The sequence below is a fragment of the Cicer arietinum genome, chromosome 4 (genome assembly GCF_000331145.2).
Source record: "Cicer arietinum cultivar CDC Frontier isolate Library 1 chromosome 4, Cicar.CDCFrontier_v2.0, whole genome shotgun sequence".
NCBI lineage: Eukaryota > Viridiplantae > Streptophyta > Magnoliopsida > Fabales > Fabaceae > Cicer > Cicer arietinum.
Window position 1 is genome coordinate 4,398,377 of NC_021163.2, and position 17,950 is coordinate 4,416,326.

A 17,950-nucleotide genomic window follows, 5' to 3' on the forward strand; every position below is an offset into this window, starting at 1 on the left:
TTCCCTTCCCTCCCCTCCATTAAAATCCCCTCCCTCCCCTTTGTTGATCCAAACAGACCCTTAGTATTATTTAACTGTCAATTTGATCTGGGAAGCAAATTGCGTCAAAAGGTTGTTTACATTTTGACAATTAGGCTAATCCATTAGAATTACTTAACCTGTAGGACATCTTTTGAAGTTTGGACGAGGGGAATATCAGTTTCACTATCACTTATCATTCTAGAACCTTTTTCCTCTGCTACCCCACCCCTCCCTAATTAGATAATGTTTTCCTGTCTTTTTCCTACATGTTATATGTAGTATGTACTATAATCGGTCTTGTTTTTTCTCCCAAAAGGTGGCTGAATCCAAGCTGGCTAAGTTTGTGGAAGACATAATTATCCCTCCGAGGATGGTAGACATCCTTGTTGATGGAGAGGTATGATGCTTTCTCTATAATCTATTCCTCTCCTCTCTTAGAATGTATATTAATTTCTTTTGGTGGTATGTAAAACTCGTTTAATATTTATAGTAGTATTTGTCGAGGGCCCCACATCGACTTGAGATATGGCCTAGGTAGTGCTTATAAGGTTTGGTCAATTCTAATCTTATAAGTCAGTTTTGTAGAGTTGAGTTAGACTAAGTCCAAATTTTACGAGTATTGTTTGCTTTTTATCTTCTACATTTTATCAGTTTTTCAGGTTTTGAAACCAGGGTGTGATCCGGATACGGAATCTCTAGTATATGTTTTTTAATTACGGTTATTTAGCTAATGTTTGAAAATAGGCATACATAACAATATTGCAATGCTGGTACTGAGAAGGTCTGCAGCCTGCTCAGTACATTACAAACACTGGTCACTTATTATCTAAGATCGTGACATACATGAAAGTGTCCCGGGTCCTTAGGGAATTGGCTATAGAGGACTCTAGCTTTACGGTTTTGATCATATTTTTTCAGAAATCTGTTGTTTGATTTAGTTTATTATTTTTTACTCACGCATGCAAATGGATTCTTGCATTACATATACACATTGTGCATACATATAAAATGGTATGGTAGTATAATACTTGTTGCTGGTCTGATGTCTCTTTTTTCTCTTCTTTGGCCTTTTAGGCTAGAGGTAATATGGTATAAGCATCGAGGTGTACTTTTTGTACTTCATGTACACCACCCAATACTTGATGAGCATACCCCTCCGAATTACTTATGCCATTATATTCCCTTTCAGTTAGTTTTCTTGCTCACTGAGCATGTTTTTCAGGTCAATGAGGAGTACATGAGAACTCTTGAGATTCTGAGTAAGAAACTGAAGTTTGTAGAAGTGGACACAATGGTTAAAGCTTCAAAAGCTCTAAAAGATGTTCAGCCTGAGCTTGAAAAACTCCGACAGAAAGCAGTCTCAAAGGTTGTCTACACCTAAATTAACATTAGTATGACATTTTCTTTTCATATATAATTTCATGTAGATTTTGTCTTCTATTCTGGGAGCTGTTTATAAGGTAAACAAATATATATCTGCAGGTGTTTGACTTCATTGTTCAGAAACTCTATGCACTGAGAAAACCCAAAACAAATATCCAAATACTTCAACAAAGTGTCCTTTTAAAGTACAAGTGAGTTTTTTAATTAATTTTTAGAGTGCGATAGCTTGTTTGGGTTGAATTATTTTCAATATACTTTGTTTTTAAATGTATCTCTCTTGAGTATTACATTATGTCATGCACAAATCTATTTATTGTTATTTTGTTGACTGGATATTACTTTGAAGTTTGTTTTCAGTAACTTTGTTTGAATTGAGCCTTCAATGTGCAGCTGTAGCTAAATCATCAGCAATTGTGCTTATAAACAGATTCATTGATCTGTAAAATTTAGTTATTGAAGGATTTCCTATTTATAAATGTTTTAGTTGTCATCATTTGCATTTAACCTGCCAACAAGAGAACTAGAGAAGGATTTGACATGTACCATTCTATACCTCCTTGTTTTCACCACCTTTAAATTGTGAAAACTTTTTGGTTATTTGTTAACTTTGGGTGCTTTATGAATCTAACAAATAGAAGTGTAAAAGTGTAGGTATGTTGTTAACTTCCTCAAGGAACATGGCAAGGAAGTGTATAATGAAGTTCGGGCGGCTTATATTGATACAATGAACAAGGTAACTGCAAAAATCAGAATCTTTCATCAATATTTTTATTGATTGAAATGTTATCCTACATATTGATGATGCTATGAGGAGTAGAGAAAGTTTGTTTGCTCTTCACTTTTTGTTTAAATTTCTTGATTGAATTTGAAATCAACTTTCTCAAAGTAGGATGAACTTCACACCAGCATCTCAGCCCATATGTCAGCAAAGTAATTAAAATAAACAATAAGTTTACTATAAACTCAGAACCTGTTGACAAAAGGCTTCTTTTATATGATTATATATTCAACCTAAGTGTAGGTTCAATATAGAAGAAAGCCCACACTTAAAATGTATTTGTTTCTTCTCTAAATAAGGTTTAAAGTGAGGTGTGAATGGTAGCATCTAAAAATCCTCGATAGCTGTGTTTCCTTGACTTATTTAGATAACTGATGTACTGCCATCTGGAAGATGTTACTGTGGTTCTATGTTGGTGTGCTAGGCTTTCATTGTTAATGATCAATTCACTTGGAAGACTTCTATTTTGGTTGTTATATGTATGTATGAGCTAAATGGCCCGATAACTGGACCATGTTACAATTATCAATTTTTAGCGACTATCCTAATATGTAGACATCTTGATAGATATAGTGTGAAATGAGTACAATGATTATGCAGGGAAACAAGGAATTTGAAAATTATTTCATGAAGTATCCTTATGCTCCTGTTTATTTGCAGGTTCTTAGTGCTCATTTCCGTGCATACATACAAGCATTGGAGAAACTACAATTGGATATAGCAACATCCAATGATTTAATTGGAGTAGAGACAAGAAGCAGTGGTCTTTTTACAAGAGCATGGGAACCGCTAAAGAATCGATCTGCAGTTTTTGCTCTTGGCGATAGGATTAATATATTAAAGGTATGACTTAGGAAAAAGGGAAAGCCCAGATTGTTCTTTTGTTTTCTAATACTTACTGAATTGATCGAGGAATCTATGCATTTTTTCTTATCATTGGTGTTAGTTGTTTCTTGTGAGCTGTGAAGGTTAGTCAAGACAAGGATAATAATTGTGCGAAGAGAAAAAAAACTTTTTTTTGGGAAGGATTTTGTTTCATGCCTCTAGGGATCTGTTGCTGGTTTAAAAATTGATATTATTGATTATGCTTGAATTATTTGCTTCTTAGAGGGCATTTTCTATATACTTTTTATTTTGTACTTTTTGAGCATTTGCTAAAACGAACTGAATTGGCTGAGGAATCCACATACTTCTTTGGTCCTTAGTATTGTAAGTTTGACTGGATTTGGCTTCTCAAGAAAGTGATGCCCTTTGAAGGATAAAAGTGAAATTATAACTGATGATTGAAAAGTTAACAACTAAGGGTCCGTTTACTTTGTGAAACATTTTCTATTTTCATTTTTAAAAATTTGGGTTATATTTACATGCTAACAAGATAACAGGCTCACTTGAAGTGAACAATTGTCTATATTTGTGGAAACAATGAAAATGCCAAGAGAGTTGTTTTTATTATTTTCGAAAGTGCATCATTCCTATTTAAAATTTTATCTTCTCTCCATCACAGTGGTTCACTTCAAGAGTTTTCATCTTCTTATTAGCAAGTTAAAATGTACGCATATTTTAGAAAATGTAAATAGAAAACGTTTTTACAAAGTAAACAAGCCCTAAGATATCAACAATTTCATAATTTCTTATATTATGTGTATTATATACAGTTTATCCCAATTTCAACTATTGATTCATAGATTGACGGTTATTTTTACACTCTTCACTTAAGAGGAGACAAATTCAACTGAAATTTGCCCGTCCTTAGATGACTCTGATTCACAGAGATCTTATAATCACTGGGTAATTTTCTTATATTTGACATTATTTCAGGAAATTGATGAACCAGCATTGATTCCTCATATAGCTGAAGCCAGCTCTACTAAATATCCATATGAAGTTCTGTTTAGGAGCTTGCAGAAGCTGCTTATGGATACTGCTACTTCAGAGTACACTGCAGTTTGCTATGCCACTTAATATTGTCTTACAAAATGCTAATGTGCATAAAATCCTTAGTTAAAGGCATGTTGACACTATTTATTTTCATCTGCAGATATAATTTCTGTGATGATTTTTTTGGAGAACAACATATGTTCTATGAAATTTTTTCAGGTATCTATGATGGAGTTTTAAATTTTGAAGTGTGTTTGTAGTCATTGTTCAACAGATTGTAATAAGAAAGCATTGTTTTAGCTTATTGTTATATAAAACTAAATTTGTTAGATTCACTTTCACATTGCTACTTTGTAGATTGCAAATTTTCGAATACACTCACATGAAAACAATAGTATCAACATGTTACAGAACATTTGGAAACACTGTTGACATACTTTTTTATAAAAACAAAAAATTGTAGAATTGACAGTTCAAATTTGGTTTGTATAGATCATTAATTAAGGATTAAATTTGTAATGTTTTATAGATACTTTTTTAGTGCTGAAATTTTATTTGAGTGAAATCATTAGCATTTAATATTATAAATAATGGCATGGTAACAAAAGTCATTTTAGTATAATGATTTAAAGAAGGAAAGGTTTGACACTGGATCTGATGACTGGCCGTATGCTGAATGTTTTCAGCAAGTTTTTATTTTACCATCTTTTGTTATATAAACAAACCCACTGTACCATTTTCAGTATTTAATCTTTTCATTTTCAGATATGGGTTTAGGTTTTGTATAGGTCAATTGATATGTTTTTTTGGTATTTTCAGGTCCTTTTGGTGTCATCGATGAACACTTCAATTTAATACTTCCAAATTGCTATGATGCTATAGGTCTAATGCTTATGATTCGCATAATACACCAGCATCAGGTAACGTTTTAACTTGTAAGATGATTTTTAGTAAGAAGGATGACATATGGAAAGTAAACATAACATTGATTCTAATTGGACTGTTGTGGCCTTGAGTATGTATACTGCCAATGGGTCATTTTCAACAATTCTATTACTTTGTCAAGAATCTGAATCTTAGCCATCCTCCTGAAATTCCAAAAAAAACTGACTCACTGGCTTTGGAACACAAACCATTTCTTGGGAAGCAATTACCAAATAATTGAATCATGTAACACACAACAGATTTTCATTGCACAGAATACTAATAAGTTCCAATCTGCATTTCATGTTTCAGTTAAAGCCGAACAGTAATGTGAATGTTGGCAAAGAGTTGTGCATTTACAAATGTTTTATCTTTTTAGGCAAATTGAAACTGATGTGTTATTTGTTTCAGCTCATTATGTCTAGGAGGCGGATTCCATGCTTGGATTCTTATTTAGACAAGGTCAGTTTCCTGGGCAGTGCTTAGTCAAGATTAGTCTTTTATTGACAGTGTAGTTTTTGTTGGTAGATTCTGATGTTATACTCATATAAACAAACTCAGCTACTGAAAAGTTGCTCTACAATTCTTGTAGGGTTCTGAGTCTAGACAGTTATAACATTGCAGTTACTGGGGTGTCGGTTAGAAAACAACTTAACTGCTTAGCTGGAACATAAATCTGTTTGAAATAGTTGAATAATCTGAATGGTTGTCTTATACAATAAATCTGCACAACAATACATAAATGGGAAATGTAATTAGAATCCCTAAAGAGTGGGAGCAGCTAGCAGCGAAATAGTGGTGTCTCGGCCCTGCAACCAGCTAGCAGCTTGTTGAAGAAAGAATTTAACACTTTTTCGCCATGAACTAGTGATAAAAACATCTGCTACTTGGTTCTCCTTCCACCTGCTTAGTTTCCATTCTTGTCAATAGACTCAATACTTCATGATTAGCTCCATATAGCCACAGTGTTTGACACCTAAACGTCTCTCCTTATTTTGGTCATCAAATTCTAAAGCCATTCCCTATCCTTCCTCATTAAGGGTTTCATGTTTCACCCATTGTCACTAACCTCAACTTTTTATCACACTTGAAACATCCTTCCTGAAAGTCCTTTCCATCAACACCTGATATGTTAAATGTCTTGTCCATCTTTTTTTTCTGTGAAAATTCAATGTTCACCCTCTGTTCTACCCGAGGAAGCCACAGGTGACTTGGCTCTTACATTTCTTATGCAATTTCTAGATATTGGGACTCTATTGACCTGGGTCTGAAGTCTTGTCATGTACAATCTCAGTTCTCTTACATTTTATTTACTGTCATTTATGAAATCCTTCTGCTGTTCAACACTTCATTGACGAAAATGGATAACACTAGCAGATTAAATGGGCCCTGAGTCATATGTGAAGCTAATTCATAATTTTGACAGGTCAATATTTCCCTATGGCCTAGGTTTAAGATGGTATTTGACATGCACCTCAGCAGTTTGCGAAATGCAAGTGTGAAGACGTTGTGGGAAGATGATGTTCATCCTCATTATGTCATGAGGCGTTATGCTGAGTTTACTGCTTCGCTTATCCATTTAAACTCTGAGTTTGGAGATGGTCAGGTCAGTATAACATACTTGAGAATCCTCAACTACTCTTTTTGTAAATTTCTAATACAACCCATCTGCTTACTAATTGCAGCTTGAATTGAATCTGGAACGACTTAGAATGGCCATTGATGATTTACTTATCAAGCTTGCCAAGAACTTCACAAAGGCAAAACTACAAACGGTGTTTCTTATAAACAATTATGATATGACAATTGCTGTTCTGAAGGTAGGGAATTGCAAGCTGGCTCTTCATTTTTTGTAGAGCTATATATCTGCACCTAAAAAGTACTTGGACAAAACTCCATTTCAAATTTGAATTGGAAGAAAAAGGAGAAGTTAACTTAACCAAATTGCTGGTGTGGTTCATGTCAACATTAATTATCATAGCTTGCTCTAGCAATTTGGAATATCCAGGGTATAGCTTGAAGTTTTTCTCACATGCTTGATTCCAGGAAGCGGGTCCTGAAGCTGGGAAAATTCAAATGCACTTTGAGGAACTACTAAAGAGCAATACAGCATTATTTGTGGTAATTACATTTTCAATCCTTTAATACCTAGTTTCTTTGCAAATTAAATTTTGTGTTTTAATCGGGCATGCAAGGAATATAAGAAAACAAACAATTTTTAGTTGCTATTTCTTCACATTCTTGGGTAAGAAAAAGTGAAAAAATGCACTTAGTCCAACTTTAGTTTCTGTTGTCAACTTGCTTTGTGATTGTCATATTTAAGACCAAACCTCTTTTAGGAAATTTTAGTGTTGTCGATCCTAAGCTAAGAGGTTCCATGTCTAATAAGTCAGGGAGAACTGAAGATATCACTTTGTACTAACAAATTATTTATATGTAGACCCCATAAATCACAACCGTGATCTCCATCTAAAGGAAAGAGCCTACAACAATTGTGAATGTGAACTTAGGCAATTTTCAAAAAGTGGACTAGTGTATCCATTGGTTATTTTGTGGTAGTTTACCCTTTTCCTCTCATTTGCTGTTGGACCTGTCTTTATGGTTTTGTTTTTCAATCCTTGCAGGAAGAACTGCTCCAAGAGCATTTTAATGGTTTGATCAAATTCGTGAAGGCTAAATCCTGTAAGTATGAAAAAGGTGAAACCATTGTAGCATCATATTTTGCTCTATATTTGTGATAATAAGGGCTTGATTGCATGTAATTTATCAGCTGAGGACCCAACATTGAGTCCTGATAAACCTGTAACTATTGCTGAAGTGGAGCCACTAGTGAAGGATTTTGCAAGCAGGTGGAAGGCTGCGATAGAACTGATGCACAAAGATGTCATCACGTCGTTCAGCAACTTCCTGTGCGGTATGGAGATCTTAAGAGCTGCATTGACCCAATTGTTACTTTACTATACAAGACTCTCCGATTGCATCAAGAGGATCCCTGGTGGGTCTGCATTGAACAAGGATCTTGTTTCCATATCTTCAATCATGTACGAAATTAGGAAATATTCAAGGACTTTCTAATTTTTTGAAGGGGTCATACTTATCTGATGGATCTAATTCCAAATCCATAATATTCGATATGTGCTGTGTAAAAAAAAAAAATTGGACTAGACTTTTTGCTTGTTCGAGTACAGTTCCAGTTTTCCCGACTTGGTGCCCTCACCATTGTGGAAGAATGATGAACGCTTCAGTTGTAGTAGTTAGATGCAATCAAATATCAAATCCATGAATTTATAGTGTGAAGTGGGGCATTACGATACCACTACACTGCTTTTGTCATGTAGAAAAATTGACCTATCCTAACCAAATTCTCTTATAAATTATTTTAGACAATTACTTTTTCATAATCTAGTAAAACCAAAAATTCACATCTTATTTACTCTTACAAAAGAAAATCTAAATTAATTCTAGTGTCATTTAAGGGATACAAAAGTTCGACATATAGTAAAACAAAAACTCACATCTTTAACACATGTCTCAAAAAAGTTCTACATATTTTCATAATATAAATAAAATTTAACTGCAGTTTTAATTCTTCTATGATAATTGATTTATAATTTTGGTTCTTTTATTTTTAATTTTATAATTTTGGTTCTTCGATTTATTAAAATTGAGATATTTTATTTTATCTATCAATTTGATTTTGATGATGTGACTTGAATAATATGATTAAGTGGAAGTTATGTCAATATTTATTATTTTTAAATTAAATAAAATACTTTAAATAATAAAAAAATTCTTCTGAAACTTAAGTAAAATATAAGAAATAAAAAATTTGGAAATTACATCAATGAGATGGGAAATTGAATTTTTTTTTTGATAAATAATTTTTTTTAGAAATAACGAGTGTGATTGTTACTGATGTGATATGGCTTCCCCTTAATCATACTATAACTTAAATTTTTAAATAAATTCATATTTTCATTCTTTATTTGATGTTGTTGGAGATGAAAATATGAGTTTATTTGAATATTTGAGTTATGCATTTGATAAAATTTGCATTATATTCAAGATGATTATTAATTTTATGGGTTTTGTTTGAAAATTTTGATAATTTTTTTTTAGTTTTTGTAAAAAAAAAGATAAAATTGTTGATATTTTAAATTATAAAATATCAAATTGTCAGAGTAAAAATTAAATTGTAAGACAACGGATGTAATTTAACTTAAAAATACAATAACAACGACGTGGCACGTGTGCCACAGTAAATATTTCTTGCAAATAGTTAAATTAAATAAAAGACCTATTAAAAATATCAACCCTTAAATTTTTTAGATACTAAAAATTTATTTAATTTTAATTATTATAATAAATATTTTTTATTATTAGATAATATATATATACTAGTTAAAATATGATTTTTATTAAAATAGATTCTAAAATTTTTTTTTGGTACAAGTATAATTCTAATATTTTCGTGATCAATTTATATCTATTTAACGACAATGTAATACAATCTAAATATTAAAACTGTATCTATCTTCAATTTTGATTATGTTCTTTAATAAAATTATTTGAATTTGATTAAGTGTGGTTTATATTAAATCATATAATTCAATCTTTACCCTAAATATAATTACATATTTATATTACTGTCGAATAACATTAATATATGTAATATTATATATACACTTGAACTAGAAAAAATAGATTGCATTGTTATTTTTTATATAATAGGCATTATTTCTTATGAGAATAGTTTTTTTCTTTTTCCAAGATTTATAAGAATAGTTAAATATTACTAAATAATAATATTATATATATATATATATATATATATAAATTAATACTACTTTTCACATTGATGATAAAATAAATATATATTAAAAACTATATATGCAATTGGATTTGATTTAAAAAAGAATCTAAAATCTAATCTAACGCTTTTTTATGAAAAAAAAATCTAAAAGATATGAAAATTGATTTTATTCGATTTTGAAAATTGGAAAAATTGAAATCGATTTGAAAAAGAATTGAATTTATTTTGGCGTAAACCTAATTCGGACAACATCCCGCAAATCTTAATTTGAAAAAACGCTGTCAATTACCAATCGCACCTATATATACACATTGTCCAGAATAAAATACTACATCAAAGTTTTCCCTACCTAAAAAATTATTATTATTATTATTTATTTAAAAAAAATATTTGCAGAGCTTCGTCTTGTTTACAATCCTCCGTACTAAATGGAAGACAACAACGACAACAACAACCAAGTCACGACCTCACTGTTCGAGTTCGAACAGCAGAGCAAAACCCCCGTTACCGTTACCGTTAACGCCTCTCCTGTTAACGGTTTGTTAGATGGGTCCCACACCGACCCTCATTCTGTTACAGCTAACAAGAAGAAGCGTGGTAGACCCAGGAAGTACGAGTCTCCAGAGGAAGCTCTCGCCGCTAGGAAAGCTGCCGCTAAAACGTCGTCGTTTTCATCTCCCAACAACCCCAAAAAGTTCCATTCCAACTCTCTAGGTCACTCTTTTATTTTTTTTTATTTTTTTTATTTTATTAACCTATGTTTTATTTTGCTTATAATAACACTGTATTTATTGATGATTATTAACTTCAACTAAGTGCATAAATTATGAGTTTAATGTTTTTGCTGATGCAGGAAATTCAAGAGAGGGATTCAATCTCCACATCGTTACTGTTGCTCCTGGTGAGGTATGCATTATTCTTGATCCTTTTAATGTATTGCCTCATTATTGATTTTAGATTTATATATTTGTACTTGTTTGTGCAATGAGGTAAATATTCAAAGAGTTCAATGAAATACAGGGTCGCTGTAAATTAGAGTGCATTTGATTCGTTTGACAGAACATGTACTCCACTGGGTTGGGTTTGATAATTGATGCACATAACAATTTTGCACTGTACTTTTTTTTTATATATCTATGCATTGGACAAAATAATATAGTTTTTACTATAATACCTTTTATTAATATATATATTCATTTATGAATGCAAAAATTAATAAAAGCTATGAAGGAGAAAAAAAGGCTTTAGAGAGAGAGCGAGATAGATACAAGGGAGTGAGAGATGAGAGAGTCGAGATGGATAATAATTTTTAAGTAGAAATAAAAAGGATATTTTGATATTTTTGTTAGCTTGTACTTGAGACAAAAAGTTCTCTTGTGGCTTAGCAAGAGACAAGAATTCTTGTTTTGGTCGAGTTCTTTGTTCTCTGTTTTGTCCAGTCCCATGATCAGTTTCTGAACAAAACAGGGTACAAAAAAGTTGTCATGTTCAGTCCCCTGTTTTTTAGCAAATCAAACGCACCCTTAATTTTAAATTGTAGTGACAAAAGTTGGATGGTGTGGCAAATTAGTAGATTTATATTGGATGTCAATGTAAAACTAGTTTTCAAAATAGGAAGTTTAGTGACTCGAGCTAATTTATTTACCATCATAATTGCAATCCCAAATGTTTTGTTATTGAATGAGCTTGCATCAGAATCTCAATTTAGTTTCAATTTGTGTCCATTCAATAGGGCAGCAATTGTTAGTATGCTAGATGTCATATTGGAAATAGATGATTAAGTACAATCAGTAAAGGCCTAGTCTAAAATGCATAACACACACTAAAATATTACTCTTAATAACCTACTTAAAGATCTGATGAAGGTTCAGGTGCATAGCTTCAACTAACATCTGTGTTAGAAGATATGAAAATATCTTACAATATATTCATATTATTTGAGTATTTTGGATTATCTCTTACGATTAGTTTCCTATCTCAAAGTTGCAAATTATCTCTAAAGATTAGCTTTCATATTTATATTAGTATAAATAAAGGTTAATCATTAATGTATAGTCTTTTTATATCATCAATTAACAATCAATCATATCAAACCATAATCAAAATTAATTTTTTTTTTTTACTCTTCACTCTTTTTATCTAAAACTATACCACTTCGACAACCTGAATGAGTAATGGCATATGAACTGACAGAGTTACAGACAAATATGACTTGATTTATCTTGTGTTATTAAATTTGTCAGCTTTCTTGGAACTCTCTGTTATTACTTCCCTAATTGTTTGTTCACGTGTTCAATAGGATGTTGGCCAAAAAATTATGTCGCTGATGCAAAAAAATAGTAGGTGTGAGATGTGCATTCTCTCTGCATCTGGTTCCGTCTCTAGTGCCACTCTTCGTCAGCCAGCAACCTCTGGAGGCAATATTACATATGAGGTAAAAATATTTCTCTTTTTTTCTTCATATCTTTCATTTTGATCCCTATACTTCCAAGTCCAACAACCTCATAAAGGAAATGGGACTCTGCTGCAACCTTAGTTAAAAATATGATCTTAGAGTATCAGAATAAATCAGGCTCAATATCTTGTCCTTTTTTTTTTTTTATAAAATATTGTGTTTATTTAAGACTTTTTTCTTACTGGTGGCTCACTTGATAAAAACGGACAATTTGAAGTAATCTCTACTACTAATGAAGGGACAAAAGCTCTATAATCACTTTTTCTCCATAGACTTCTAAACAGATCTTTCATTTATATACTTGTTTCTCAAATGAAGTTTTAAGAAAACATAGGATTGTAAACATACAATTTAAAATGAATATTATTAAAAGAGTGCTACAAATACAAATTATTATTTGCAATTAGCATCTTGTAAATGTTAAGTAAGACCTCCTAAAATAGACTCACAATGGGTTTGATCCTTTCCTAGACCATGCCGCGATGGTAGCTTTGTTATATTTACGTTTGTGGTAAAGCTCTTTTCATGTTAAATATTAAGATTTGGCCTTTTCTTATTCTTTTTCTCAATGATTAACTATTTATATTTTTGTTATTAGGGTCGCTTTGACATTATTTCTCTTACTGGATCCTATGTCCATAATGAACTTGAAGGTCGTTCTGGTGGTCTAAGTGTATGCTTATCTCATTCTGATGGACAACTTATAGGTGGAAGCATTGCTGGACCCCTTAAAGCTGCTGATTCAGTTCAGGTAATTTCTAACAATTTATGAATTTAGGTTGAACTTAAACTTGTGGGATACATGGTTTGTCTCCTGCATCCTTCTTTTGTCTTTGATCAATACTTAATATAACGCAGAAACTTACTTTTGATAAGAAAATTTGGAAGTATGCTGATCCAGTATACATAATTTTATTAAATTTAAAGTAAATATATGGCAAATTCATAAACAAATGTGGCTAAAACTAAGAAGACACAAAGGCAATATTAGTTAACATTTAGAGTATTTTGATTTCATTTGAACCAATCCTTTTTTTTTACATCATTTGAACCAATCCTATTTAAGTTGATGGTGTCCAAATTCAGTTATTTCATGCATGGAGTCGAAAATTCTGAATTATTTAAAACCTGAATCATAGACATATTGAGGAATGCCTATTACACCCTTTTTTGTTTAAGGCTATATATATATATATATATATATATATATATATATATTAAGAAAATCATTAATAATACTAAGGCTATAATATATATTTAGAAAATCATTAATAATACTACTTTTCAAGATCAGATAATCTTTTTTTGACTAAAATGTCCTCGTTGTGGTAGAAATTAATTTGTATAGATATCAATAAATTAGAGTATTATGTGAAAAAAGCAATCAATACTTTGTTGATATTTTAAGGTGACATAATTTTAGATAAGTCAATATTCCAAGAGTGATAAATAAAATGAGGTGGGAGAAATACTTAACTTCCATTAAGATCGTTTATTAATTTAACACAGTACCATTCCATTGAAATTATATATGTGTGTTTATTGCATATTTCAACAGCAACAGCAAAAGCATTTACCCAACTACGGTAATCAAATATCAATAAAAATTTAGAACAATATTAAGCCCATGCATAAATAAGTAATTCCGCTACATTTAAATAGTATAACCTAAATAGGACAGCTTGGCCATCTCTTTAATTTTGAGATTTGGATAAGATTTTTTGTTTAGATTGAATATCTCTAAATTTCTACCTTCAATATATCTCCAAATTTAACCTAAATTCTTTACGATGCACTATAAAATATAAGTTAGACACAACTGTGTTGGTTTGAGTGTAAGAGACTTGAATCCACTAAACATGTGGTCCTGTGTTCAATCTTAGGATAGGAAATATTACTTTTTTTAAACAAAATCTGATATTAATTAAAATCAAATAAAAATTCAAAAAAAAAAAATCAAACGCAAAAATATGTATGACTTGCAATGCATCAATTTGTTTCAACTTTCAATATATTGTCGAATTTTGCTATTTTATTTTTTCCATTTGTATAAAACACAGCCTGGTACAATCTACAATATGAAATCACTTTAAATTTAATTCATACAGGTCATTGTTGGCACATTTTCTATCAGTCCCAAGAACACTGGTGCTGGTATAAAAGGCGATGTTTCTACCAGCAAGTTACCATCACCAGTCGGTGAACCGGCATCAAGTTTAGGTTTCCGCTCATCAGCTGACACTGCCAATGGGAATACAACTCCAGGAAACAAGGAGCATCAAACTATTGGGGGAAGTCATTTCATGCTTCAGCAACATGGTGTGCACATGGCACCTTTCAATCCCTCAGACTGGGGAAGTCGTCCAGATTCAAGAAATGTTGCCTTTGAACTGATAGGTATGAAACTTTGGTGGTTTTTGAAATCCCTCACCCCTCCCCCAAAACCTAATGGCCATTTACTTTGTGAAGACATTTTTTGCTTTCATTTCTTATAAATTTAAATTTTACTCGTTAATAAGGAGTCTAGGGACTTTTGAAATGAACAATTGTCTATATTTCTAGAAATAATGAAAATGTCGGAAAACTATTTTCATTATTTTGAGAAATGCATCTTTATTATCTAGTATTTCATCTTATCTCTGACAATAATTTTATTTCAAGAGCCACTCATCAAGGTAAAAAATACACATTTTAGGAAATGAAAATATGAAATGTTTTCACAAAGTAAAAAGCCCCAACATTTCTTTTTATGGTTGGTTCAAAAGAGAGACCAGATCAGCAAGAGACTGAGAATTATGCTTTCTGTATGCAGGAAGAACAGGTCATGGAGCACAGCAGTCTCCTGAGAATGGGGACTATTCCTGATTTAGATGGCTTTTTGGGCTGTGAAAAAGATTAATATGTGGTAGATAGATTTATGATCCTTTGCAGTACTACTAGACTTTGTTCCAGTATGCCCTCTATAGTATGTGATATGCCAAACAACAACAAGGTTTATGCCACTAAATAGGGTTGGCTAACTATCCAAAAAATCAGCTCATGACTGAAGGCATGTATATTTAAAATACTTTTGAAGTTGTTAGAGTTCTAAAGTGTTATTTCACCTTTAGAATTTAGATAATTGTTAGGATGAAGTTTTGGGAGAATTCTGCATTTCTCTAGTATGTTTTGCACCAACCATTTGAGGGCGTAGCTTGTCCATGAAGCATTGTTCTATTTTATTTACCAACTTGTTAAGTACTCATTTATTTTAATTATTGTCTTAGATAACTATTAACGTTTACTTTGAAATAATTGATAGATTTAATTTCATTATATCTTTGGGCTAATTATATATATTATAAAAAAAAAAAAGTTGATTGTCTTTAACACATTGATTTTCAACGTAATAAAAACAGTTTTAAGGATGTTGCATTTGTAAGTTCGGATCAATTTAACTAAGCGCGTTTTCAGAACGAACTAACAATTTATTGGTTGTTAGGATATTAAGAGGATTTAAAAGATTTTTGGTTGATAAAAAAATCTTGATGATTAGGATTATCAAGATTTTTAAAGAATATTCATTTGGGATTGTCAAGACTTTTTATCATTGCAACAAAATTTGAGTATTCTATTCATATTTTGTAACTTATCAAAATGTATTTTGGTAGGGTCAACTTAAGACGTAGAGAGGATTTAGGCAAAATTTAATGAGGTTTTTTTAAGTCTATAATATTATTTAGAAAATTATTGAGTGATTTATTGAAAAATTATCTTTTAGACACTTTAAAATTATTTATTAAATAATTTTTTTTCAATTTATAATAATTAAAATAATTAATTTAATATTTATTATTACTTTTAAATTTAAAAATATTAAAATATGAGACTTTTTATTAAATACCAAATTTTTTGATGTTTTTCTTGTTCAATAAAAAAAGCGTTATTCTTGAGACAATTAATTTACTATTTGGGAAGTAAATATTGTGAGACTTTTTCATTAAAATATAAAGATTCCAACTCATTCAACGATGCACACAAAGCCACGATTTTTTACCATGAACTCTTCCACCACCCTTATTTCCTTCTCGTCACGAAATGTATTAAGTTTATTTTCTTTTCTTTCTTATTTAATATTATTAACTTCAACATTAGTTATTATTCCTTGCTCTTGTGTTACTTATTTAAAAAGAATATATATTTTATTATAATACGAATAATATGGCACTTAGAGGCAAAATAGATTAAAAAAAAACACTTTTATATTTTGTTAGACAATACAAAAGTATTTATTATGTTACTTTTTATTAAATGTATATTCACATTAAAATTAATTTTAATCAACGGTAGTTAATAATAAATCAAACATAATATCAATCTGATTTTCTATTACAAAATTATGTTTGAGGTTCGGAATAAAAAATCAAACATGTTGTACTATTATTATTATTATTATTATTATTATTATTATTATTATTATTATTATTATTATTATTATTATTATTATTATATTAATAGTCAATTCCATACGTATAAGACATTACAGTATACAAAAAGAATATTACAACTTTTTATTTTTCAACTGTCATATAAATAATATATATATATATATATATTCGACAAGTATAAATATTAAATTTTTAATGAGCTATTAAATAGTCAAATGAATGTTAATGAACAAATAGTTGGATCTAAGTAGTTGATGTTATCCATATGATTTGAACTCGATTTTTAGTCGTATTTATATTGATTCTAGATTACTAAGATTTCTTTATTCTATAACCCATATGGTTAACAAAAAAAACAATAAGTGTTAGACACATGATGATTAATAATATACCATAGAAGAAAAAGTTTTATATTTAAAAATAATTTTTTTTTCTAAAATGATATTTATAATTAAAGACATATATAACACTTGTAGAAAAAAGGTTTTTTTTTTTTAAAAAAATTCTTATCAAATACTACTTTTATAATAAATCAATTATCAAAAAAATTATAACTATATTTGTAACATCTAACTCATCTATGCTATTGTTAGACTGAATATTTTCTTTAGTAACTCAAATTCTAATTTAGAATTTTTGTATGTTTAATTAGTGGGTATTTGTACAAATAAAAAAGAAAAATATATTTACTAAAACCTAAAAAATATAATCAGAAAATATTAATAACAAGTACTTCTCTCAATTACGTTTTTTCCATCTATAACACTATAACACTCGAATTTAAGATATCACTTAAAAATCCAAATTCATTCTATTTAAACAATGTAATAATGATAATAGTATCTTACCAGGGTATTAAATTTTAAAGAATTAATTGTATTTTAAAAAGATAGTATTAATTTTGTTTATTTATTTTTTTGTTAGCATGAACAAAATGTCTTAAGTTTATTTTAGTCAAAAAGTGGATATTTCCAACGGTTAAACCAACCATTAAGAGTACACACGCGTCGACATATGCAAAGAGTAAAAAAAACACAAGAGTAATAATTTAATTAATTAAATAATAAAAAAAGTAAAAAATGGTAGTAATAGCCAATAGCTTCTCCATCAATTCATAGGCATGAACATGGTTTGACAAGGTCTAGGGAAGATGCACTCCCCTGAAACAAACCACTGAACAGTACGAGGTAAATCTGCAACTTCGTGGGTCCCACTTTCCTTTCTAAATCCTGTTCTCTTTTCTCCTCCGTTTCCCATTTTTGGCTTATTCT

At 30.3% G+C, this 17,950-nt stretch overlaps 2 protein-coding genes across 2 annotated transcripts in view; both read left to right on the top strand.

Moving 5' to 3' along the window:
- The window catches only part of LOC101508024 (vacuolar protein sorting-associated protein 52 A), an 11,085-nt gene extending 2,768 nt beyond the window's left edge, over window positions 1-8,317 (top strand). Inside the window, exons 7-20 of the mRNA XM_004495502.4 lie at window positions 338-418; window positions 1,244-1,387; window positions 1,504-1,595; window positions 2,056-2,137; window positions 2,843-3,025; window positions 4,001-4,116; window positions 4,221-4,279; window positions 4,880-4,980; window positions 5,396-5,446; window positions 6,411-6,590; window positions 6,670-6,804; window positions 7,031-7,105; window positions 7,609-7,666; window positions 7,755-8,317. Coding sequence (XP_004495559.1) covers window positions 338-418; window positions 1,244-1,387; window positions 1,504-1,595; window positions 2,056-2,137; window positions 2,843-3,025; window positions 4,001-4,116; window positions 4,221-4,279; window positions 4,880-4,980; window positions 5,396-5,446; window positions 6,411-6,590; window positions 6,670-6,804; window positions 7,031-7,105; window positions 7,609-7,666; window positions 7,755-8,059 — 1,662 coding nt within the window. The 3' untranslated portion in view covers window positions 8,060-8,317. The remainder of the gene's footprint in view (window positions 1-337; window positions 419-1,243; window positions 1,388-1,503; window positions 1,596-2,055; window positions 2,138-2,842; window positions 3,026-4,000; window positions 4,117-4,220; window positions 4,280-4,879; window positions 4,981-5,395; window positions 5,447-6,410; window positions 6,591-6,669; window positions 6,805-7,030; window positions 7,106-7,608; window positions 7,667-7,754) is intronic.
- A 1,800-nt stretch (window positions 8,318-10,117) lies between these two features.
- Window positions 10,118-15,477, top strand: LOC101508336 (AT-hook motif nuclear-localized protein 14). The gene is made up of 6 exons (XM_027334113.2): window positions 10,118-10,511; window positions 10,651-10,703; window positions 12,097-12,231; window positions 12,851-13,003; window positions 14,361-14,649; window positions 15,065-15,477. The coding sequence occupies exons 1-6, from the start codon at window positions 10,226-10,228 to the stop codon at window positions 15,115-15,117; spliced, it is 969 nt and encodes a 322-aa protein (XP_027189914.1). The 5' UTR covers window positions 10,118-10,225; the 3' UTR covers window positions 15,118-15,477.
- The last annotated feature ends 2,473 nt before the right edge of the window (window positions 15,478-17,950 follow it).